General features: G+C 37.0%; 1 protein-coding gene and 1 long non-coding RNA gene across 52 annotated transcripts in view; one reads left to right on the forward strand and one right to left on the reverse strand.

The window, feature by feature from the left end:
- ABI3BP (ABI family member 3 binding protein) overlaps positions 1-27,341 on the forward strand; it is a 237,934-nt gene that overhangs the window by 35,281 nt on the left and 175,312 nt on the right. For all 50 annotated transcript variants that reach the window (XM_072966334.1, XM_072966368.1, XM_072966340.1 and 47 more), the window contains exon 2: positions 22,922-23,101. In XM_072966334.1, coding sequence (XP_072822435.1) covers positions 22,922-23,101 — 180 coding nt within the window. The remainder of the gene's footprint in view (positions 1-22,921; positions 23,102-27,341) is intronic.
- LOC140698601 (uncharacterized) lies at positions 891-8,405 on the reverse strand. Of its 2 annotated transcripts, none has more exons than XR_012076393.1 (2): positions 8,328-8,405; positions 891-1,354 (listed from the first exon to the last, which is right to left on the reverse strand). It is a non-coding gene; the product is annotated as an uncharacterized lncRNA (long non-coding RNA). The 2 variants fall into 2 exon arrangements; XR_012076401.1 differs by having other exon boundaries at positions 7,979-8,373.

Here is a 27,341-nt window from a genome sequence, read left to right on the forward strand (position 1 = left end):
CTGCTTCCCTGATTTGCTTTCTTTTCACAGCATTTATCTCCACCTATACTAGTCAGGTTAAGCCAGATTATGCCTCAACAAGAAACAACCCCCAATCTCAATGGCCTTCAAATGACAAAAATATACCTCTTGCTCAATTACATGTCCACTGATGATGGCCATGGCCCCTGCTCTTTGTAGTTATTCAAGGCTCAGGCTCCATCTGGTTAATTGCTTCCCTGCAGGAGGTTCAGAATGGGATTGGAGGGTCTTGCACCAACAATTTAATGTGCAGTTCTGGAAGTGGCATAGGTCCCTTTTGCCCTCAGCCTACTGGGTGAAAATTAATTACATAGTAATGATTAATTTCAAGGATATGGAAATATATAGTTATTTCTTGTGCCCGGAATTAGAGGGAAATCAGGTTATCAAGAAACAGCAGCGATATATGCCCTACCATCTGACATATCACATGTCTTAATTACTACTCGTCTAGCTCTTTTCACTAGAATGTGACCTCAAGAAAACACATGACTTTTTGTTTGTTTTATTCATGACCACTTTCTCAGCTCATAGAAAAGAACTTGGCATATTCTAGATGCTCAGTAAATATTTGTTAAGTGAATGAATGTTTGAGATTCTGTGATGATTTAAGAAAAAAAAAAAAACCTACTTCCCCTACAGACTTGTCAATAGATGCAAAAGATTCCACATGTATTGTTAATCCTACTACCCATTATTGTTGTTGTTATATAATTCTAATTAGAAGATGTCTGGGAAAAGAAAAAATTCTAAATTATCAAAATAATGGAAGGTTCAAGCAGAGAACATCTAATTTGAAACCTTATGAAGAACAGAAATACATAGGTCAAACATCTAACATGGTTTCTAATAAGATGTTAAACGTAATGGAAATCTTACCAAATCTTTTATGGGGGAGGGACGGGGAGGTCACAGAGTGAACACCTTGCAGAGGGAAACTGGATCAGCAGTGTCATTCATGAAGTTCATTTTTGTTTTTCAAAAAGTCTACTCATCCTCAAGGAAGGAGAACCTCTAGGGCCAGTTCTGTTCCCCGTCCCACTCAGATGATGCTCAGGTGACACTCATCTGTAACATGCACTGAGCATAGTGCTTTTGTCAGGAGCTTGTTCCTTTCTTGAGCTGAATTTATTATTTTCTTGGGCAGACAGCAAGCCCTTTGAGCTAGAAATATGCGGCAGGGATTCTCAGCATCCAACCGCCACCTCTTTCTGCCTGATGACACGTGTGTTGATGGCTCTCTGTGTGGCTGTTGAGAGCCTTTGCTGAGTTGATGAGGCGAGACAGGTCCTGGTTTCCCTGCCCCGTCCCTTGCCAGCCAAACTGTATGATTCTGTGGGGGAAAAAAGTTAAAAAATGAAAAGAATTACAAATGCATTTTACTTTTGCCCCAGGCTTGGTGAATGCTTGCTGTTTCTGATAATAATGAGAGTTGCTGGCAGGTGTTTCCATGCATGTTTTTGTGTATTGTGGATTTATATGACGATTTATCTGGGACTTTCATGGGGGCCCAGAATCATGGAGGGAAAGGGTTTCATCCCTTAAGTACTAATGCAGATTAGTATCTTGCCCCCTAAAAGGATAAAAGTTTCATGCTGAATTAGTGCTGATTATTTACTAAGACTGTCTACGTGTAATATAAAGGCCTGTGGAACTGTTTAGATCTTGTTTTATCTCCTATCACATGTTTTTGATGGGAGTGGCTGACAAAGTGATTCTGTACCACAGCCAGTTTCTTACTGCTTCAATTATTTCATTACAAAATTTCATATTTCAATTATAGCAGTGAAGGAGAGAGGAGAGGAATAAGAAATGAAGAGAGGCTCCCAGGGAACAGTCATTCTAAAAATAAATGTAATGAAGGGAATTTAGGGAAAGCGTGTAAGTGAACATGATCCTGAAATTGATTAGAAGTGATTCTGTGACTAATGGCTAGCCAGTGAAATTCTATCCAAAGGGCAATTCCAAGATTTCATAAATCCCAACCCTCTTCAGCCTTTTTACGGTTTGGCCAAAAAATCAGAATTGTTGCCTTTTTGGCCTGAAGTTAGTGCTTCCTGTTTGTACTGTTGATTCCAAGTTTTGGTTTATTATGCCATGTTAGAAAATAACAGTAAGTCTTGCAAATGACCACTGAATTATTTCTAAAAGGCAAATGTCTCATGTATATTTGTAAATGCCGTATTTGAGAGTAAAGTATTCTGATAAAAACCAGAAATGCACTGCCTAGGATCGCTGTGCCTGAGCCTTTGTTAGACAAATTAGTGTTTGGGAAGGAGAAAGGTTCTCATCCTCCTAAGAACTAATCCTCAGTCTCGCTCCAGCGTATCTGTCTAATGTCATTGTGACAGAAAGAATCAATGCCCTTAATTTCAGGTCCTTTCCAACTCTGAGATTCCATGTAACTATGAACACGAACCTTCCATTTCAACCACACTGGCCTATTTGCTTTCTGTCACTGTGTGCAGGGTTTAGAGTCTGACATGAGATTCTGCTTCTACCATTTTCTGCCTGAAATGCTCTTCAAAGTCCTGCTTGTCATTTGACTCTTATTTTCAAAGCTCAGCTGAAGTCCCACCTTCCCCATGAACTTTACCCTGGAGAGGAATCTTATACCCTCTAAATCCAATAAATGTCAAACATGACTTTATATAACAATAGTCTCTCCAACTGTCTGGTAACCTCCTCCACGGGGAAAAGTGCTATTACCTGCTCTGAGAAGAATTCCTCAAAAAACTCCTTTCTTCCTTTGCACATGTAACTTTCTGGGTGTAAGCCTTACCAGGTGTTAGAGTTAACACTGAGGGATCAGTATCCCTCATCACTGTGGAGCAAAGGTGGGGAGCGTTTTACTCATTTTTGCATGTGCACTAATCCTCCTGTGCCTGAAACTTTATTTTATAATAGTCTGTTTTTTTCCATTTATGAGGACAGCCTTATTCTGACCTTTATGCCGTGACGTTCGGGAGTTTTCTACTGTTTTGGTGCTAGAGGTGGAAGGGGGAAGAGGTAGCATAACAAAGCAGGATTGTGTGATTATTACTCTGGAAATACTAAGAGGGATAGTGACTGGGGAAGTGATGAGTTTGGTGATTATAAAAATGGGTGAGATCGAATGGGTCTTTTCGGGCTAAGACTATGGGTATTATGCAGGGTCAGAAGACACAACAGCTTCGTTACCCAAAGGGGGATGAGGTCGCCTTACACAGGGTTCGGAAGAACTATGTATTTGAAGGGTGAAAAACAAAAAACAACCAAAGACAACATCAAGGAAGCAGGATGAGGTTTTAGAAGCTGGAAATGGAAAGAGAGAAACAGAAAAAAATTAGAGCAAAAAAGCAGCTCAGGGGAACTAAGTGGTATTTTGTAGAAATAAAAGGACAGACAGTATGGAAATTCTTCTTGACTGTGTACAGGAGAAACTGGTAATTCAAGATTGAGATGGTGTTGTCTTTATATCCCCAGTGTGTGGTGTAGCACCCTCTTTTAGGGCAGCACCCTAAAAATAATTTTTTTTGAGATGAATTGAACTGGGAGTGGGGCAATTTTTACCAAAACTTAAGGAATTCATTTGGAGACCAGAGATAAAAATGCCTTTTCCCCTCAGAGATCAGAATTCCAATAGGAAGAGCTGGGATTTTATTCAATAGTATACAGATGGGGTAAGTTAGAAATAACAAGTAATGATCTTATTTTAAAAAGGCTAGGAAAGAGGGGGAGTATGAATTGCTGGGAAACACTGATTCACTGACAACCTGTTTCAAGTGATTTAAATGGTATCACACCGTAATCTCTATCTGGTTTGTCCATTAGAGTCTCTTCCATTATAATAAAAGTATTATGTTCTGAAATGTCCTGGATCAAAGTGGGCAAGATTTAGTAGGGAGAAAAAAAGAGGGAATGTCATGTTTTTCCTCAAGTTTAGCTTTTCAGGAGAGAACCACTGTTCCAAAATCCCCGGCTGATAGTGAAGTCAAGTCATAGGCATCTTTGCATTTAGATTTCTCCAGGTTGGATGCCAGCTTTATCGTGTGATATGAAAGAAGACTCTGGAAGGGTGACTTGGGTGCCAGGACTGTGGCAGAAGTATGGAAGGCAGAGTAGAAAATTGGATTTTGTGAAAGATTGGGATGGTTGGGATTTGGTGTCATCTGTGACAGCATCAGTAGTTCAGTTCATTGGGAGGACTGGAGCTGAGAAACTATTCAGAACTAGAGGTGCAGATTTCAGAGTAAGCCCAGCTACTTGGTAGTTAACAGCTAAGCTATTCCTGAAGCCAGAGTGTGAAAAGAGTTCTCTGAAGGAGCAAGAGACTGAATCTTAATGACTTGCCAAGTTATGAGGGCCGGAGGAGGAAGGAAAGAAAGGGAGAGATGGAAAAGTGTTCTTAGAAAAATGAGCTCTAGGATACCATTGTGTCAGAGTAAACTCAAGGTGGGTACGGGGGTGGGTGGCTGGGTGCATGCATGCGTGGGTGCACATGTGAAAGTACATACATTAAGGTGACCAAAGGTGTTATGTTGTAGAGAAATTGTGGAGAATGGGAACTTAAATGCCCGAGGCATTTGGAATTCTCCAATCTGCACCAGATGTTTCTCACACATTTCTAGAGTCATTAAAACCATTGAAATTGTTCCTTTTTTTTAAACTTATATTTCTTCATTCACTGTTTCTTTTTAAAATTTTTTAAAATGTTTTGTTGGTGGGGAGATAATTAGGTTTATTTCTTTATTTTCAATGGGGATATTGGAGATTGAACCCAGGATCTCATGCATGCTAGGAATGCACTGAGCTACACCCTCCCCCTTGAAACTGTTTCAATGCTAGTGTGGGAAACAGAGTTTTCAGCTGCTCTCCCACGAACACTCTATATATGTAAATGTTAAGAATTAGTCCACCACTGCTCATTAGAGGGGACAGAGGTGTACTTCTTTCATCTTCAGATGAAATTGAGTCTGCTGGGTTTAGTGTCATGGCCCCAGGCCGTGCTGTCCCAGCTCCATGAAGCTGGACATCATGATACTGTGAATGCCTGGTATGAGATGCCTGGAATGGGCTGGACACCACAGAAATTAAGTACGTGCAGTTTTTGATGTCTAGACTCCTTAGAAAACTACCCAGTCAGAAGAAAGGTTTCCATGTGGGAATAATATAAAATGGTATCAGATTTTATGATCTACTAATTTTAAATTAAAGAGTGGATGGAAAGACTATTGAGCAAGAGATTTTTTTTTCTATTTTATTTTTAAAATTTTTAACTCTGATTTTTTTCATTGAAATGTAGTCGATTTACAATATTATTTTCATATGAACAGCAAAGCGATTCAGTTACACATATGCATACATACATATATATTTTTTCAGTTTCTTTTCCATTACAGCACATCACAAGAAATTAAATACAGTTCTGTGTGCTATACAGTAAGTCCTTGTTGTTTATCTATTTTATATATAGTAATGTATATCTGTTAATCCCATATTCCTAATCTATATACCCCCTCCTTTCCTCTTGATAATAACAGTTTGTTTTCTATGTCTGCGAGTCTATTTCTGGTTTATAAATAAAATTTGTATTTTTTTTAAGATTCCACATGCAAGCAATATTATATGATATTTGTCTTTCTCTGTCTGACTTACTTATATATATAATATAATAACCTCTAGTTCATCCATGTTGCTGCAAATGGCATTATTTTATTCTTTTTTATGGCTGAATAATATTCCATTATATAAATATACCACAACTTCTTTATCCATTCATCTGTTGATGGACTTTTAGGTTGCTTCCATGTCTTGGCTATTGTAAACAGTGCTGCTGTGGACACTGGGGTACATATGAACAAGAGATTTTGACAGCACATGCCTTATACAATATCTTGTAGGGTGGAGTATCACAGATATCAACACCCACTCATCTTTACTGTTCCTCAGTTTGAAATTCCTTTCCTCCTGTTCTCTGGAAAAGTCCTTCTTGACATTTCAAGACCCAGCTCTGTTGCTGCTTCTTCTATAGGGCACCATTCCTGACACACTCACTCCTAATTAGTCAGTGTTCTTTTGAATTACCTCAGCTTGCGTCTTACTCCTTTATGTTTATGTAGAAGTTATTGTGTGTTTTGGTAACTCTTACAAGTCTATATCCTCTAATATAATCCATTTCCTTGTTTCTTTAAACAAACAATCCATTTGTTTATCTTAGCATTCCTATTTAGTAAAAATGTTGTATGTGTTTGTTCATTCATTTGAAAAATATTTATTGAATATTCTCTTTGTGCCAAGGACAGTGTCCTTGTTAGCTTACAATCACATATATGCCACATCTTTATTTATAGAATGAATATTTGGTTGAAATTCAAGAAACTTGAAAAATTCAAAGTACATCCAAATTGAAAGAACCCAGTAATAACATCTCATTGATGACAATTATTACTGAGTTGTACTGTTTAGAAACTGCTTTTCACAAACTATTTCACTGAATCCTACCAGCAACTCTGAGAGGGTAGATATGTATGATTATCCTACTTTATAGGGAAGAATGTGACATTCAGACATTAATTATTCATATAAAAAGGGCAATTATGGATTTAACTTGGGACTTGAACAGAGGTTTTCTGGCTCCAAACCTTGTGTTTTCCCACTATTCAGAGCTCCTTCCCTAAAGCACCACACCTTATAGGACCTGGCAAAGAATTTCAAGGACGTGGAAATATTAGTGCTTACATAGTCAAAAATGTTAGCAATAATCTCACAAACAATACAATGAGTTTATCCAGTTGTCATATCGATTCACTATGACAGCTCTCAAATGTAATGAAAAACTAGGCTCAAACTAATTGTAAAAACTTTGTAAGATCAAGCTCTCCTGTATATTGAAATTACTGAGATGATTGTTAAACTCTGATAACTCCCTGAGGTGATGTGGTATCAGTTTATCGACTGTCAAAGAAAGATCCCTATGAATTGGTTAAAAGATAGCGTAGTCATTAAAAATCAGGATGCGGAAGTGTATTTATGTTAATGAAAGTACAGGTTATAAAATGGCACTTAGAATATAACCTTATTTTTGCATACTATCATACATCATACCTGGGAAAAAATATCTGGAAGGGCATTTTCTTTACTGAAGACCTCTCTGCCTGTTAAGTAATGAGTAATTAAAAAAAATTTATCTCTTTTGCCACACTTCTGCAAAGTTTTAATTTTTTAATTTTCATCTTTTTCATTAAAATAAATGGGTATTATTTGTATTGTTTTGAAGTTAAAAAGTGAATACAGGAATTATTACTGGAGTGGGGTGGAAACGGAGATGCAAACGTTCCAGGAGGAAGAATAGGAAACGTGGTACCAGCCTGGGGTGGACAGCTCAATACAGGGGTGATGTGGGAGAGACAGAATTACATTAAACGATCAGCAGCTGAACTCCCCATCTCTCCCTGCCAATAGTCAATTAGAGTCAGTTGCTTTATTTTCATTTAGTTTTTGGCTAAAGAATAGAATTAATAACAATCAATTTTTTTAAAAAAAGAAGTAAGACTTTATTTCCTTGTTTCACAAACAAAACTGCCTGAATTGGTCTCAATAACACATCTAATATTTGCTGGAGGGACCTGTATTTATTGAATTCTGTTTAAACTGTAATCTATTTGTAAAATATCTTTGGTATTTTTTAATTAAAAAATAGCATATTTTTCCTGATCAAATCAAATCTTGCTGTTTTTCACTAAGGCATGTGAGGCAGTTTCTACCATGTGGATATATTTATATACCAGTGTAATATTTACACTTTGTATTAGTCATTTCTCAGAAATGTGTGTGTATGTGAAGCTTAGTGGGAGAAAATAATTAAGGTTTACTTTGAATACACTGACAGATCTTTTAAGGTGGCCCAAAGGGGCCCCATCTGCCCTCTGACGCTTCATTGCATCCCTTTGCCCCATCACCTCCCAGCCACACTGACCTTCCTTAGGGTCTCTAATGCATCAATTACTTCTGCCCTCAGCACCTCTGCTCCTGCGCTTCTGACTGCGTGAGAATGCTGTTCCCACCCTCTGTCCTCACTTCGTGTGCACACTGATACTTTGGTTGATTCCTGCTCATCCTTTGGACTTGTTGCCTCCTTGGGTCGTAGCAATTTGGGAGCTATGGAAGGTCCGGGCATCTCGGCAGCGAACCCTGGGTTTTCACTCTAGTCTTCCCTTGTGTCAGTTTCCTGCTACCAGTAAGCTGTCTTGCCCCATAGTCTTTATCTTTTTCTCAGCTTTGTAGTTTCTGTTACCTACCAGTTTACTATCTCAACTTCAACTTACTTTGGTCCCTCATTATGTCCCCTGGCCTCTCTTCTTCTGCTTCCCTTACAACTTAAGTTAATTCATCCCACACCAGCCAGTGGTGTGACCATGGCGACTAGAATTATTCACATCTTCAGTATTTAAAGAGCAACCTCCCATGAATAATATTTGGAATACTCAAAGGGCAAACTCATTTCTTCATTTTGTAGTTTAGAATTTGGAATAGAGAGGGGACAATTCACCACGGCTCCTAAGTTATAAATGACAAGGAAAAGAAAAAACCCCTAATTTTGTCACATAAAACAAGAGTTATGAGGAAGGCTTCTCTCTTATTTCTGCAGTTTTAAGTCAAGAAGATTTTTTCCCCCTGCATAGTTTATTTGGGTAGATTTTCCTAACATTTTATAAATGTTATAAAATTCTATTTTACATACCTAGTCTTAAGCTTGAGTCACATCCACCATGCAGGCTTGGAAATTTTAATAATGTCAGATCACTAAGCAATGATACCAAGCCATTTTGGCTTTTTTCCCCTCACCTAGAAAAGTTCAAGCGCTGTATTAGTCACAAAACGTCAGAGAAGTTAATAATGAGACATATATACATAAGAGATATGACTAGAAATTTCAGTATCCTTTCCATATTGAAAAACATTTTAGACATTCAAAAATGTCTAATTCTGTTTGAATTTTAGTTCACTGAGAAAGAAGCAATGACAAATATTATTAAAATAGCAATAAATCCCAAGTCACCATAGATAGCTATTTATTTACATAGTCAGAAGAACCTAAGTCATTTGGTTCACAGGGCCAAAGTTTGTATAAAATTTCACTTTAATTTTAGGTATAAATAATAGTAAAATTAATCCTTCCAGAAGTGGTTAATTCTCTGGTGAACAAATATTCACAGAATTAGTATAGTCTAAAATATTCTTAAACCTGGAATGACTAGAGATTGAGCAGACAGCTGGGTAATTTACCCTGCATAGTAATCATCGCTAAGAATATCAGTGACCATTGTACTACTCTGCAGAAAGCTTATTTCTTGCTTTATGGATAAATTGGAGTTACACTATTTTAAAAAAATTATTGTAACATGATGAGCAGTCTTGTCCTCATTAATGACTTAGGAGAAATCCCAGAGTTTAAAATTATTAATTTTGTTATGCAACATATATTTAGTGGTAGTGATAAAATAATATAGCTTATTTTCTGGATGTTCACAATCTAGTGTCCTCAAGCAAGAGTAATATTCATTATCTTAAAAATTAATATAATAACAAAGAAAGAGATCACCAATATAGACAACAAACTAGTGGTTACCAGTGGGGAGAGGGAGGAGGGAAGGGCAATGTAGGGGTAGTGGATTAAGAGGTACAAACTATTATGTATAGAAGAAGCTACAGGGATATATTGTACAACATGGGGAATGCAGCCAATATTTTATAATAACTATAAATGGAGTATACACTTTAAAAATTATAAATCACTATGTTGTACACCTGTAACTTATTTAATGTACATCAACTATATTTCAGTTAAAAAAAAACGGAAAAGTTTGTCAGTCTGTTAAAAAGTTAAACATCAAGATACCATGTTGCCCAGCTATTTTCTACATAGTTATTTCCCAAGAAAAATAAAAACATATGTCCACACAAAGACTTGTAGCCTTATTCATAGTGGCAGCATTATTCCTAGTAACCCAAACTGGAAACAATTCAAATATCCATCAGCTGAAGAAATGGATAAACAAAATGTGATCCATAAAATGAAATGCTACTAGCAATTAAAAGGAATGAACAATACAACACGGATGGATGCATCTCATAAACATTATGCTAAGTGAAGGAAGCCAGACAAAAGATTACAAAGGATTGCATTTATATTAAATTACCAGAAAAGCAGAAAGCAGGCCAGTGGTTGCCTGCAGCTAAGGATGGGAGAAGTTATTGACTATAATGGATACAGGGAAATGTTTTAGAGTGATTAAAATTGTGGGGGACTCAAATTCTAGAAGATTGCCAAATATAGTATACATTTAAACTGTATACTTACAATAGGTGAATTTTATGGTGTGTGATTACACCTCATAAAAGCTCTTAAAAATTATATGCAACGGTAACACACATTCTTTCCATATGCCTATGAGAATATCTACCCTCTATTTCAAATTTGAGGTACATTTTGGAAGTCATGTGAAAAATAAATATTATCTGGAAATTATTAGGATAGTGTTTTTATACACAAGTTAATTTTCTGAATTATTTTCCTGCATTTTAATAGGAAGAGTATTTTGTCTAGACGAGATAGTAGAGACACCCTTGAATGTGAGACTGAGAATGGATTTGACTTCTCCAGTTCATTCTACAGAGGAGGAAAATGAGCCATGGAGAAGAAGGTGACCTAGGTCCTACACAGAAAGGCAGAGTTGCTACCAGAACCCCTTCAGTTTCTTCCACAACATATTGAAGTGTGATGCCCCACTCTGGGGTTGTTAGCAGGCTGTCCTTCCTAGAGCCTCCTCAGTCTCACGGCCTCTGCCTTAATACATGATACCAACTGATCACACTCTCATGATGGTTTAGTCATTTTCCTCTAGCCCATGGAAGGCTTTCAATGCCGTGAGATCTTAAAATAAGCAGCTGCATATCATCAGCATGGGGTATTTATTAACTGGACAAATTACAAACAGTTCCTGAAGATTCCAAGTGTCTAAACAGTGATGGCGGATGAAACAATTTGTCCCAGCTCCATCTCGTGTTTTTATTTGTGGGACTTAGCATAAATGAATGGATGCCAGAAAAGATGTAAGAAAGTTTTGTTACTGTTCAATGGCTTCTTACAAGATGGCAAATTTTTCATTTTTACAAAAAGTGTTACAAATTTGCTCTGTCAAGCAATGTTTCAACAAGAGATACATAATCTTGTATGTGCAGGATTTCTAATACTGCTGCTAGAAGTTGTGCATTTTCTGCTTTGTTCTAGAAAGAAGCTCTTTGATTAAATTTGACTTCTACTTGGGCAGTGGAATTCACGTGTGCCCATATTAGAGTTATGAAGAGACAAAAAGAATAAGAAATATTGGTCCTGATGGAAAAATTGACCAAATGCAATGATATTAATCAGCTTGAATGACAGCTTTTCTGGTTTTTGATACTTGATCATTTTGAGATTTCAGGATAAGCAATTTTTTTCCCTTATGACACAGGTTTAAGTTTATCTGGTTTCTTCTTAGTGAAAATCACTCAAAGACATAGAAAGTCAATATTGTTGTCAAAGTGACTCACTTGTACCTAATGTTCCATTTGCTGGGAGTGAGCGGAAAGATTATCAGGGAACTTGAGTATCAGTGACCAGTTCTTAGCCTTCCAGTGGAGATGAAATCATCACACAATTCTGTCTGTATTTACCACTGAACATTTATGTAAGTCTTATAATTAGGTGTCTTTCATAAATCAGAGAGTTTATAGGTTGGTTTACCTGGTAAATAGCATAATATAAATTCTTGGAAAGAAAAAAATATGTGTATATCTATACACATATGTATGTATACATGTATATATGTACATATATTTATTTTCCCTTGTTCTTAGATAAAATTTTATTATAGTATAATGAACATTTTTTTCAAAAATCAGTAAATCAAGATATTGATACCCTGTGAAGCACCAGAAGATGTAAAAATGTTGTTTTTTATCATTATCTGAATACTACTCAGTGAAAATAACGACAAAAAACTATTGATGCATGCAACACAACTGATAAATCTCCAAAGAATTATGTTGAGTGCAAGAAGCCTTACACGAAACAGCACATATTGCATGATTCTATTTAATTGAAATCTAGAACAGGCAGAACTAATCTACTATAGTGGTAAAGATCAGAACAATGGTTGTTTCTAGGAGGATGGAGTGGGAATGGACTGTCAAGAGATGTGAGGAAACTTTCTGAGTTGACGGTAGTATTCTAAATTTTGATACAGGTTTGGGTTTATATAGATGGCATTTGAAAAAAATCAGCAATGAATAGTTAAGATTTATGTATTTCATTTATATGTAAATTTTATCTCAGAAGAAAAATATAAATACTGAACTCTAGTTAATAATATGCATACTGAAGTGTTTAGGAGTGAAGAATACTAAAGTGCAACCTACTTTGAAATTCATTGAAAAACTAGATGGATTGATGGATGGATAAAAGGATGGAGAAATGAAAAAATAAGCAGTAAAACAAATACAGTATAATATTGATCATTGACTCTTAGTGGTGTCTCTATGTGGGTGCACTGCACAATTCTTACAACTTTTCTTACGTTTGAAATTTTTAATAATAGAAGCAAAGATGAGTTAACATTTTAAGCCTCTAAATATTGGTTAGACTTAAAGACACATAATTGGTGCATAAGTCAGAGAAATTTTACTAGCAGTTAAGAACATTTTACTGTTTTCCTAATGTTTAATGTTTTGTGTCTCCAGCAATTATAATTCTAGAAAACTATAATTCAGAGTTCTTTCAAAGACCAAAACCTATGTAAAATTTTCATGACAAGAAATTTAACAGGGCTGTGGGTGAGGTCCTTTTTCTTCCACACTGTACTGCATGTCTGTAAATTGCTTTCAAAAGACATTGGGCCCATTAATTTTCATTTTGATGCAAAGAGTGACGGTTCTCGAACTTGAATATGCATCAGAATAACCCAGACAGCTTGTTGAAATACAGGTTACTGCCCTACACTCAAGTTTCTGAGTCAGGAGGTCTGGAGTGGGGTCTGAGAATGTGTATTTATAACAAGTTCCCAGGTGATCCCTGATGATCTAATTGGGGGGACCCCTCTTTAAGAACCCTGGCATGGAACCTATCTCCCCTTCTATTAGGAGGGCCTACTGTTACCATTCCTTACTTTAAACAGCAAGACAATGTAAGCAAATCACCTCTAGGATTTTCATAAAAATCAAGCAGAAAAAGAAAAGAGAAAGGAACTGAATTTTGTTAAATTCCTTAGCCTGTTTGATTTCTTCTTTTTATTTTACATATATTGAAAAATAATAATTACTAAGAATCTACCAGTTGTCTAAAGCAGTATGAAAAAGTATTACAAAATAGATTTTGAGATCTACTTTCTTATCTGCATTTGACATAGCCTCATGGCATAAAACCTATTTCTGTGACTAGTTTAACAAACTTAAAGGGGCCCTTTTTAAAATATATCCGTTTTTTTTTTTCTTCACATTTAGGGCTGGCCTCATGGACATATATGACTTGCGCAGTCACACAAGGCCCTCTCTTTATTTTGCTTTATTTTTAAATTGAAGTATAGTCAGTTTACAATGTTGTGTCAATTTCTGGTGTACTGCACAATGCTTCAGTCATACGTATACATACATATGTTCATTTTCCTATTCTTTTTCCTTAGAGGTTATATATCCTTTCATCCCCCTTCCATGAGACTTAGAGCCCCTTGACTGTAGCTGTATTGTGCAAATTGTTCTAATCATGCTGCACTGAAATAGTTGACTTATTCATCTGCCTAATTTACTAGAATCCACAATCTTTGTGATCAGACAGGTCATATTTGAATTGGTATCACTAATGCCTAGGACCTTGTAGTGAATGAATGGATAAAATGAAAAGCAGTTAAGAAAAAAAATCTTTATTCCTCAAATTCCCCAAAGTCATAGATTTCATTTTGATTTTTTAGTTGTTTGAAGTGAACCATGGCACCGCCCCTCTTCCCTTATAGTAAATACAGTGTTATTGATTGCACGTGACTGCCCCTCCCACCCACCCTCTGGAAAAAAAACCCAGCATCCTCCAGACTTTAAAGACTAATTTGGGGAGAATTAGATCAAGGGAGTGTATGCAAGTGACAACTGTATATGTCTTGGGATGAAAGTATTCTGAAGGATGAGAGGCTGTTGACTTAGAAGGCAGTCTAGCAGAAAGTAATTTTCCTGCTTGGCTGTTGGTCGGGTTATAAAGCAGGTAGTGAAGTTTTTGCCCTTTTGGTAAAACTGTTAGCCCCCCGCCAAGTGGTGCTGAAACGTCAACATTGGCAGGTCCAGTCTGTCTCATTCAGTCATCCAAAGTCACCAGACGGTGAAGTACTGGCCCGAGGAATCAGGACACTGGGAATTCTGACCAAGGTGGAAACTGGTTGTTTTGGCTGACATGGAACTCACTTATACAAACAGCTGGGCAAACAGATATAAAGGGCCCCAGGAGGAAGAGAACATTTTTCTATTCAGATTTTTGGCAAAATGGCATTTCTTTAATTCAATAGCAAACATCCTCTGTGAATTTGATGACCATGATGTCCTCATAAAAAGTTAACTAGTTGACTCCTGGCAGGTTGTAGCTCTATGAGAATTGTTCGGTGTGTCTTATGAGGGGAGCTCTCCAGGTGAGCGGGGACCTTTTATTTCCTAAACTCTGGGAGCACATGCTGCATGTGGGAACATGTCCTGCAGCCAGCAGACTGGCCACAAGTCACTGAGGAGGGGACAGGCTATTCTGCTTCAGCTGAAGCAGAGGTCACGGGAGGCTCTGGTTTGAGCTTCCTACTAACACTGATCATGTATGCATAAAGTCAAACTGTGAGTTTTATCTAAAGTCACCCATTCTCTGCCTTTGGCAACTGTCTGCGTGGATTATGGGATTTTAACCACAACTCTTTTTTCTGTACTTTTTTTTTAAATGCCATTTTTCCTTGGATTTAAAAGATCTTGGAAGTGGGGAAGGTGTAGCTCAGTGGTAGAGTATGTGCTTCGAATGCACAAGGTCCTGGGTTCAATCTCTAGTACCTCTGTAAAAAAAAAAAAAATTGATTTTTAAATAAATAAATAAACCTAATTACCTCCCCCCTAAAACAAACTAAAAAATCTTTCTTTGTATATATGTAAATTATTTTAATTAGGATTTTTTCAGATTTTTCAGATATTCCCTTACATATTCTTTTATTTATTATGTGTTTTCTTATATTATAAGACACACAAGACAGGATGTCTTCTGTTCACCTCTAAAGCTGTGTGCTATTAATTCATGATTTCCTGAATACTCAGAATCTCTTTTCCTCTTCTGTTCTTATTTAGATCCCTGATTCATCACCTGAATTGTGTATTTTTGGTGAAGTAATTACATTTGTAATGTAGGGAGCACAATGGCCAAAGTGTTTGTAGCTGAGTCCCTATCCTCCTTACACCAGGCAACCTGCCACCCAAAGCCCCTCATCACCAGTGACAGCAGAATCGGAAGGCAGGGAAGCTAGAAATCAAAGGCATGGAAGCAGGAAGGCAGGGTGGGTGCAAGCAGCGAGAGGCCTATGGGAAGAGAATAGAGAGTTTCAGTCTAGTTACTCTTATCAAATTGCCCATTATTATAAGTAGCAATTATTTTTACATGGTCTTGGTGAACGTGGTTGCTATATAGAGCCATAAATAAAAGATGGTGTGAATGGGGCCATTTAGAGTTTTGCAGTGTGCAACTTAACTGTCAGTGGGATCCCTGTTTCTGGAAGACACATTGTAGAGCTGCTTGTGTTTACTACAGACTAGCACTTTGCAAGTTCTCAGAAATTCTCTATTGGGCCTTGGTGAAGGGTTGGGAAGAGAGTGATAGAGGATCTGTGGGATTTTGAGGAAGAATTCCGAATCTGGAGATCCAGAGAGCCAGGGTACCATGAGCTATATGGGATTGATAGTTAGAATATAAGAACTTGAAATTTTAAAAGGATTTGTCTAGTATTATTCTGTGAGTGTTTTTAATTACAATTCTGCATACACACCACCACCACCACCACCACCACCACCATTATCATCACCAAAGCAATTTAATTCCTTCCACCTATCTTGTCTGGCAAGCTATTGTGCGCTGCAGGATGGGCCTGGGCTTTCCTTATCTCCGTAACCACCTTGCACAGACTTTCCTTCTGGTGGAAGTTCACTCACACATCTTGCCATTACAGCATTTGCAGAAGTAGTTTTTATAATACCCAATATTATTTGATTAATAGCAACATTTAGTCTTCATTCTAAAAATAGTTAATGGAAGCTGCCAGGCTTTTCTTATTATGGAAAATTTCTAGTCATATCACTGGCTTTCAGGTGGTGGTTTTTGTGGTTGTTATTGATAAGAAAAAGCCATGTTATAGACTATGGACTATACATCTCTGTGGAAGGATCAGGAACAACTGAAGATAATTGTCAAATTGCCTTGGTCACTCTCTTTACCCTAAGGCCGTCACAGGAAAATAAATGAAATTCCATGTGAGTTTCTTTCTACTTCTAATGCCTTTCCTTGAATCATGGTACCAGGCCAGGGGGAGTCATTTGCACCCTACTATGTTACATGATACCTTTTTGAGTCCCTAAGGATTAAACTGAATGTTAAGTTATTGACAAGCCCTATGTTAAAATTATAGTTTGTATAACTTAGCATTACAGTTCGACTAAATGCAGTCTGTGCCATTGGCTGTGGTTTCTTTCTTTCTTTCTTTTTCTTTTGGAAACTTTTGAATGTGTTGTCAGATAGTCACTACCCTGCTTCGTATGTAAACTTGAGGTGTGGCATCTTAATAGCTCCTTATTGGGGTGCTCTGATCATAAAAGCATTGAATTGTTTCCACTTGCAAGCCAGCTGTCCAAGAAGAACATGGAATACACTTGAAACTTAGAATTTTCAGTTCTTGGGGCATAATAATGCCTGAAAAGGACTTGCTGATTTTATATATGTACCATTTGGTGAGTGGTAAATAATAATATTAGGCACTATTAAAACTACTTTTACCAGTGCTGTAATGGCAAGATGCTTGAATGACCTTCCATCAGAAGGAGAGTCTGTATAAGGTGGTTACAGAGATGAGGAAGATTTGGCTCATTCCACAGTGGCATGATGGCATGCCAGGGAGATTCAACTGTGTTGAAATGCTGTTGTGTTCTGTTTTGTTGTTGAATCAGATCCCATTGTATGGGTAAGACATAATTTGTTCATCCATTCAACTGTTGACGGACATTTGGGTTGTTTCCAGTTTGGGGCTGCTTTGAATATCTACATACAAGTCTTTGCATAGACTTATATTTTCATTTCTCCTGGGTAAATACCTAGGAATGAAACTGATGGCTTATTTGATGATTGACCAATAGTTTTTGCAAGTGGTGAAACCTTATGAAACTTTTAACATTTACACTCAAAATGTATGAGAGCTCCAGTTGCTCTAAATTCGGCCTAACACTTGTTACTGGCTGTCTTTTAAATGTTAGCCATTCTTATGTGTATGGTATCTCACTGTGGTTTTAACTTGTATTTGCCTGAAGACTAAGGATGTTTGCCTGAAGTTGGTAAACTATGACTGGGTGACCAAATCCAGCCAACTGCCCATTTTTATAAATATAGTTTGATTGGAACACAGACACATCCATTTGTTTACGTAATGTCTGTCGCTACTCTTGTACTGCAATGGCAGAGTTGAGCAGCTATGGTAGACAATATCTACCCTGCAAAGTCTGAAATATTTGCTGTTTGACTCCTTCCAGAAAACATCTGACAACCTGAGGTTGAGCATCTTTCCGTATGCTTATTGGCCATCATGTATCTCCTTTGGTGTGGGATCCATTCAAATCTTTTGCCCTTTATTCTTAAATGTTTTGTTTTCTTATTGAGTAGAAAGAATTCTTTTAAATATTCTGGCTACAAGTCCTTTAATAGGTAAATGTATTGCAATATTTTCTGCCAATCTAGTCTTTCCTTGTTAGTCCTTTTACAGCTTAAAACTAAAATTTGATCAAAATCTAATATATCAGTTTTTAAAACTATGCTTGTGTTCAGATATGTTATATCTGAACTGATAGAAACTGATTTAATTATTTTTATGTCTTAGAAAATTTGATCTGATATAACAGAATAAGTGACTGAACAAATACAGAGGTTTGCAATGTAAATATAATGTGTGTAAAAAAAAGAAACATGCTGTGGGTAAGAATAGGGTTTATTCTTTGATCCTGAAACAGCTGAGTCATTATTTTATTGACAGAACCATTAAAGCTATGCTTTTACTTAATATCTTATGAAAATAATTGCTGATCTGATTATTCCCAAACTTGCTACTTAGTGTTCTACAACACTGAGTGCTTATGAGGGAAGTCAATCATTGCTACTACGCTAATAGATATTTTTCAGTTTTAGAAGAGAGATTTAGCATTTTGCAGTTTTTCCCTTGAAGTGATTTTATCAACTTGATCAACTTCATATCAGCAATTTAGACCGCATTCTGAAATATTTGGAAAGTATTAAGACAACCTTAAGAGAGATTAGACATGGGAGAATTCCTCCCACTGAGTGAGTTGTAATGGTTACTCCTTTGTCGCAGATCAGCCACTGGATGTCCAGGGCAGTTCACCTGGGTTAGGTAAGTGCCATGCGGTTGGGCCATGTTTCTTTGCAAAGTTGTACTGAAACAGACCACCGCCACTCAGAATTCTGGGCTCAGCATTAAATGTCAGCCCCACATCTGTGCCTACAGCAATACAGCCTGCCTCGTCTGGTTGATCTGGAAGGTTCTGTGAACTTGCAGTGCTCTACCTTTTGTCTGATTTTTCTCATCTCCCTGCCCTCCTCGCTGTTTTTAATGCCACAGGGCATGCATTTTCTTTTACAAATTAAAAGGGGATTAATTCTAATTTTGTTTTGAAAGGCATTTTTTTTCTTTTAGAATTTCACAATACCCTTTGAAATATTTAGATACCCTAGTGTATTGTAAACAGAGGATTAGAAACAACTGTCGTAGATCCAAAGTTCTGCTTTGCCAGCGTGCATTTTTTTTTTCTCAGCCATTCTAGTATTGCTTTCCTGAAACATTCACATTCTTCATTTTCTCTCCTCTTGATGCTTCGTTTCTCATATAGGGCACAATAAAATGTCCTTCCAGCACTCTTATTTCTCTGCACTCCTGCGCTTTCCTCCATGATCTATATGCTGCTTTACTTATGAATGTTTTCCTAGTTGAGTTTGTATCATGTTGTATTTTTTTTTATTATTATCTGTACCTTGAGTCATTGATCTGAGGTCCTCATACTAACTGTTGAAAATTAACTGTCACTGCATGACTAGGTTTCCTAACCATTCAGCCAGAATTACTCAGAGTGAAGATAAACTTATCAAAGGTGAAAAATTATTATAGAATGCATTGATATATACTCTAAAATATTGGGGAAGTTGTTTAAAAATGTAAAATTGAATATGGGTACAGGCACTCATTTCAAGGGACACAAACTTATTCGGATGAAAAGGACAAAAATTGCATAGCCATTTTGCTGGGCTCTGAAAGGGTCAATAGAAAGTAATAACTGAGTGAGCAAAGGCGTGTAGAGGGAACCCATGCTGGGTGACAACGTGAGCACAGGTGTAGGGCCAGGGCCTCGTATGCACTGCAGACTGGGAGGAGGTGTATACTGGCCAAAGAGACATGAGATGTGTTGGGAAGTAATGAGAAGTCACATGTGGTGAGATAATGAAGGGATCTGAGTTCCAGCTCCAATAAGGAAATGGGAGGATGGTCTCAAAATACTATTCAATTTGTGATACTGTTTTGAGAAAAGATTTGTTCGTGTGCATCTTTCTCTTTCAGGACTTTTTCAAGTTTAGCTCTAGAGAGTAGTATGAATTGGAGTTTTGGAGAAAGTAGGTCAGATAAATGCCAATTTATTCCAAAATTTCCATGATGTTGATATCTTCACTGACATAAATTATTAGCAAAAGGGAGAAGGACTGGAGTCATGAAAATTCCCGGCAGAGGAAGTGAGAATGCTTCCACCAACAAAATGGTTAGAAATTCTGTTTCCAGCCTTCCTTTTCCTCAGTCATCCTTTCTGCTTTCCAGGAGGAGAAATAATGTGGTACCTCAGGCCACAATCCGTGAGCAAAGGTCTAATGTGATGGTGCTGTGACTCTTGGCTCTTAGTCCAACCAGAGAGCAGCCTAAATACACAAAGATTCCTAATCTCTTCTTCCCAACATTGTGTTAGAAATGGGACAGTTGTGTTTTGATTTATTGTGAGATCTGATAAATTTCTAAGGTAGCAGAATATGTGTTTGACTTGTATTTATTCTGTTTCATTGAGCAGAATGGGTAATTTGAGTTAATCTGGGCACATAACCAAGAAGAAGAACACTGCCTGAGCCAAAATATGTGTTATGTCTGAAGTATAAATCACCTCATCAAAATCTAATGAAGTTAGGGCAAAACATTAGCAGTTAGCATCACTTTGGGCATTTTAGTTGAGGGGTTGGCCACTCCTTACTCTACTGGTTCATGACAAAGTTCTCAGTAAAAATGAGAGCAGGAGGTCCAGTCTAGGGAGAACCTAAGATCCAGTTTTGACCGTGCATGTAAAGTGTAGAGTGCCAGAGGTGTGGCTGCCCTCAATTTTGTCCTTTGTGCTATAAGAGAATTGGACTAGATGAGTTGGGAATGAGTCTTGCTCGGGTTTTGGAAAAGCCACTCAATATCCCTGAGTTTCAATTCTGCCACAAGTATGGGAATGGCCATCAGAGACCCAAAAAGATGTAGAAATTTCATCAAATTCTTGGGAAGTACAAAGTACTATGTCCACACCTGGAAATGGTAGTACTGGCTGTGGACGTAAGAGAGTAGTTCCCGCAATCTGATATCCAAGACCAGGCTGTTTTTATTTTTTTGAAGACCTAATGGAATCCTTCTATGTAGCTGTATTGAGGTGGTCCAGGATGACTTTTGACTGAAATAGTACAAATTTAGTGTGATGACTTTTGGAAATCCATGCTGTTCAGGGGGGCTGACTGGTATGCAGTCTCTGATAAATGTGAAATAGAATGTGAACTATTAAGTTAGTGAATACAATCTTCCCAATAGGTAAAGTTTTTTAAAAATATGAAGTCCCTGTGAAATAAAGAAAGAAAATAATTGAGGTCCATGATTTCTTATCTAAAACTCTTGAGGCCAGACACATTTTAGAATTCAGAAAATCCTTGAATTTTTGAAATGTACTAGGATGCCTAGACCATGTATTAAGTAACTGCTTCAGTGGAGTCTTGATCAGCACCCCTTAATTAACACTTAGATATTCCTACAATTAAATATGTGCATCAGTTACGCTGACTGTTCAGTGAGATTAAAGAAAGACTAAATGAACTCATTACAGTTCAGATTGAGGTTTTTTTTTTTTAATTGAAGTATAGTTGGTTACAATGTGTCAATTTCTGGTGTACAGCACAATGTCCTGGTTATGCATATATATACATATATTTGTTTTCATATTCTTTTTCATTGAAGGTTATCACAAGATATTGAATATAGTTCCCTACGCTATACAGAAGAATTTTGTTATTCATCTATTTTTATATATAGTGGTTAACATTTGCAAATCTCAAATTCCCAAATTTATCTCCTTCTACCCACTTCCCCCCAGTAACTAGTAAACAGATTAAGTTTTGTTGCCAAATTAGTTTGACATGAATTTACAAAAACTTTACAAAGCTTTTTTGGATTTCTGAACTGTGGCTAAAGTGTTATTGATGGACCTGATTAAGTAACCAATTACTGAGAAATTACTATGTGCCAGCTTTAAGATAGTGCCATTTGCACTAGCCTTTCTAAACAACCTGTCAAAATAGACATTGTTATCCATGACCCATAATTTACAAATCAGGAAACAAGGCTCAAACCCAGTTTCGTGAGTAGCCAGAGGCACACTTGTAAGTCAGTGGCAGGGTTGCAGTTTGAACCCAGCTCCTTTTGGCCCCAAGGACAAAGACAATGTTGTTTCCTTATTGCTTGGTCAAGACCTTTGGTTGGTATGATTGTCTGCCCCTGTTGCCTACATTGTTAAAAAACAATAATAATGCCTTGAAAATGTAGGGTTTCTCCCCTTCCTCTGCAGCCTCTTCAGGAAGGTTCACCCAATGATCATGTATAAAGTAATGATGCCCAGGTGGATCTGCACCCCATTCCTGAGCATTACACTTAGGTTGTCGACTTCCTGTTGGCATTTCCATGTAGCTGTCTCACCAGTCCAGCAGACTCCAAGTAGAAGTAATCATCTTTCTTCTCAACCCTGCTCCTTTCAGAAGTCCCTATTCTACCATCTCAATTACCCCTGGGCCAGAACCTAACCACTTCCTTCCCTTTCCATCTCTGTTAATCACTAAATCCTGGGAGGGTGCAGCTGGAGATCAGTGTTGAGGAGGCTGGGGCTTTTCAAACTGCAGTAATTCAACTTACCAGTAAGAAATTTCAGATCCTTTTACCATTCCCAGACAGTGTGTATAAAATGAAGGTTCTGAACAATTGTGGATAGCCAAAATAGTCTTAAATCCCATTTACCTCTCGATAATAAACCTACCAAATATAAAACCCTAAAGTTTTACTTTATACTCTAGAGTGCTTTGTATGTTATTAAGTCTATTTTCTTCGATCTCAAAATCGCCTGTATTTTAGTATGTAGGTGGATGTGTTGTGATATCAAGTAGCTCAATAACATGTTTTCCAATAACAATGCCTCTAGGAACTGACCTTTGCTCCAAATTTTTCTTGGGGCTTGAAAGAGGTGAAGTAACAGCCACCTATTTTTTCATTCCCATCTTTAGGTAAAAAGCCAAACCTGAAAGTCCACATCAACACCACAAGTGATTCCATCTTCTTGAAGTTCCTGCGTCCAAGTCCTAATGTAAAACTGGAAGGTTTTCTCCTGGGATATGGCAGCAACTTATCACCAAACCAGTACTTCCCTCTTCCTGCAGAAGGGAAATACACTGAGGCCGTAGTCGGTAAGATGTCTGGGTTTCAGGCATGGGAAGAAGAAGTAAAAGGTAATGAGTAACACTTGATATGTAATCTTGAAGGCAAATACCATTTCTTCTACGTCATCAGCTGAACCAAATACCAGCATTACAAATCATCTTCATAATTGTTGTAACCCGTAGCAGAACTCTTTACATCAAAAAATATGTAATGTATACTCTGTATATACTGCAGAAATCAATAACTTCATTGCTATTATAGCTACAATCCCTGACTACACAACTTAAATTGCATAGAGGAAAAAAATTAGCCAAAATACCTGGGCTTAAATTTCTGTAACATAGCTTGTTTATGGGGATTAATTTTCCTCCCTGCTGTGTCTTTACTTTCTTCTGGTGAAAAATATCAACTATAGCTTTCTGGATGTCTCTTCATTAAGAAGCTGCCTTTCAAAAGGAAAAAAATGGAATACACTTAAAATTTTTAGAGTTTTTTAGATGAAACGGTTAAAGCTTTTGTAGGTATTATAAAATTTTACATTTCCTTAAAAAATGTTTTTAACTGCATTAAAATATAATTTAAGGATGTGGCACCTTCAGACCTTCTCCAGAAAAATTATTTGCAAATAAAAGTTTTTTTAACAGGATATTTCTTAAAAAGGGATCATTTATTTTGAACTCTGTCAAAGGTTTCCTGACCTAAGATGAGATTTATATTTTGCCGCACTGCTAGGATTATTGCTTAAAAACCTTCCTACGACCTTCCAGAGTTTAATCCTGCACCTTGAACTACTGTAGACCCGATCTGACTTTCCTGCATATATGGAGGGGATGTTGAAGGTGAATCCAGATTGTCCTGCAGCCCTTGTTTCCTCTTAGGGAAGTCTCTGTTTTACTTTAAAATTAGGGAAGAGAGTAACATTATGAATTAAAAGTCTCTAGACTAGACTTGACATAAGAGAAGCACTTTAAAGCAAACACACTACCTTTTGTTGCCCCCCGAAATCTGAGAATTGTTTGCACTTTGACAAATGTAACAACACTAACCTTAACCATATAAACCATAAAAAGTTTGAATATTTGCAAATATTCCCCCACCATGTTCACTGTTTACTATAAAAAGTGACCGGAAGCTATATACGTACCCACACCACAAATAGAAGCAGATCTACTGTTCCTTTACTTAGTGAACATTAGAAGTTATATATTATTTATGATCATGTTTTCTCCTTGATTATGTAGACTGAGAATTTAAGGAATAGTAAACTTCCTTTCCGTATGAAGTAGAAGGCATTCAGTCTTAAAAGTGGTAGAAAGATTGCTCATGAAAACTGTGCAGAAAGCTAAAGAAGATTTCTAGCACAAATATACCGACCTTTCACTAGTTCACTGATGAGGGATGATCAAAGGACTAGGTACCCTTTCATTTATTAACAGCTGTTTTCATCCCTTCTAACTTTTTATTCTGAAAAAAATTCAAACACATAAGGAGAGAGAAACCTATAACGACCCTCACGCCTCATCGTTCAACTTGGACACATATCACTGTTTGCTGCCTCGTTCCATGTTCATCATACATGCTATTTGGGGGGGTATTTTAAAGCATAACTAGATATCATATTTGTCAAATCTGTGAACACTTCAGTATGCATCTCTGACAGGTAAGAAATATTTTAAATAATGCCTTGCCTTTATCACATTATAACAATAATTCCATTATATTGTTTTATACCTAGTCCATACTTAAATTTCTCTGGTGATTTTTAAAAATGTCTTCTTAGAGTTGTCTCTTTCTGGAATCAGGATCCTACAAGGTCTATATGTTACATTTGGTTGTTATATCTCATAAGCCTCTTATTCTGTAACGGTCCTCTCTCCTTGCCCCTTTTAAATGTCTTTGATTTGCTGGAAAAATTGGATTATGAGTCTTGGTCCACATTCTGTATTTAACTGGTTGCTTTCATGTATTTTTGAACTGACTCCTCTATCCCTGTATTTCCTATGAAAGACATTTAGATTTGGAGGCTGTATTAGATTTGGAGTCAGCTTTTGGGGGGGCGCATAATACTTTATAGGTGGTACTGTGGATTTCCTAACAACTCACCAAAGAGATGCATAATGGCTGGTGTCATACTTAGTGATATTAAGGCTGCTTGGTGTGTTTAGGTGGCCTCAGCCTAATCCTTCCATTGTAAAATTCATCATCAAATTTGTCCTTAATGGTTTTAGCATCTAGCGATGATCATCGCCCATGTCTATTCTTTTACACATGAGTTGTAAAATGGCAGTTTTACATTCTAGATAGAGTCCACCATTCCTGCTGCATTTTTTAGCTGAAATCCTACTTTAAAGAAGAATTTTATTTACTCTTTTACTTTCCTTATATATGTTTTGAGAAAGACAGGAAAAATTCTCATTGTAATAAATTGCTGCCTTGGAAACCTGCAGTGGTGACCAATGATATTGTTGTTTGTTTTATATGTTTTATAATCAGTAAGAATGCATTGGGTTTTTTGCATTGGTTTTTAGATATTTAATTGTTTTTAATCAATGTGTCAGTTATCCACCCTTATGATTCTTCCCACTGTCTGGCTTGAATATGGTTGGTTGTTTAACCTTGGTTCACTATTAAACTGTGAACTTCTTAAAGTCAAAGTTTATGCCTTATTCTTTGGTTATTCATAGCAGAATGACCTGTGTTGAGTAGATAGGCAGTAAACATTTGTGGCGCTGAATTGAATAGAGTCAAGTCTGTGTATAATATTCAGGCTGGAAGAGGCCATGAAAGATTGCTGAATCTAGGCCCTTGTCATCAGGTTAGTATATACCTACACCATCCAAGCCAGATAAAACGATCATTTGTATCTTAAAGGCCTCTAAGCACAAAGATTCCCAAACTTCTCCTGGAAGGCTATTCCTAGTAGCATTTTTAGAATTCTTACCTTATCCTTTAGATCAGAATGTTCCTTTTATTATCTCCTTTCTCCTCCAGTCTTCTAGTGGAAGCAGACAAAAACATTCCTCTTAGAAATTTCTTCTTCCATCTTTCTTTATGCCAAGGAATTTGTGTGCTTCTACTTTTATTACTTCAAAATGGACTTGCATTTCCAAATTAAAATGTTATTCTTTGGTTGCTTAAATTGACTATTTACAGTCTTTCTTAATGGTATGGGTGTATTAATAGCTCTTAAATGATTAAGTAGCTGTCTATTAGTTTTCTATTGCTATTACAACAAATTACCACCAACTTGGTGGCTTAAGATATCACAGATATGCTCTTACTGTTCTGTATGTCAGAACCCCAGAGTGGGTCTCTCTAGGCTAAAGTCAAGGCTGTGGGCAGAGTGCATTCCCTTTTGGAGGCTCTGAGGGGAGAATCTGTTTCCCTGCTTTTTGCAGGTTACAGAGGCGCTCACATTGCTCTGCTTCAAATCCAAAAAATAATACAAATGAGCATATATACAAAACAGACTCACAGACACAGGGAACAAACGTGTGGTTACCAAAGGGGAAAGGGAAGGGTGTAGGGGACTAAGAGATACAAACTGCTGTGTATCAAATAGATGAGCAACAAGGCTATATTGTGCAGCACAGGGAATTATAGCTATTATTTTGTAATAACTTTTAACGAAATATAATCAGTAAAATGCTGAATCACTATACTGTATACCTGAAACTAATATAATATTCTAAATCAACTATACTTCAATAAAAAAAAAAATACCACTGGGCCAAGCACTGCTCACACCACATTGCTCTGGTCTCTTCTGCTTTCCTCCACTTCTAAGGATCCTTGTGATTATATTCAGCCCACCTGGATAATCCAGGCTGCTGCCTGTATTTTAAAGAAAGGGGATCAACAATCTTAATTGTATCTGCAATCTTAATTCCCCTTTGTCATGTCACCTGACATCTTCACAGAGGAAGATGGTTAGGTTAAATCTGGAGATGAGGATGTGGGCAATCTTTGAGGTCCATGGTTCTGCCTGGTACAAACTGTGTGTTTGAAATTTGTGTCTCTAATCTATTCCCTTTCTGCCACCAATTTACTATGTGGTCATTCTTAATTCTGCTCATCTGTAAAACAGTAACAAAGTCTATTTTTCACAGATGCGCTGTGGGTGTGTTAGTGAATTCATTAAGTGATGAGTTGAAATCCCTTGGGTGCAAGGTGCTGCACAAGAGCAAAGATTTTTTTTTTTTTGTGGGAAAAAAGCATCACTTACAAGCTCTCCTCTTTAAAAGAAGATAGATAGTAGTGTTTGTT

This window comes from Vicugna pacos, chromosome 1, assembly GCF_048564905.1.
Source record: "Vicugna pacos chromosome 1, VicPac4, whole genome shotgun sequence".
Classification (NCBI taxonomy): domain Eukaryota; kingdom Metazoa; phylum Chordata; class Mammalia; order Artiodactyla; family Camelidae; genus Vicugna; species Vicugna pacos.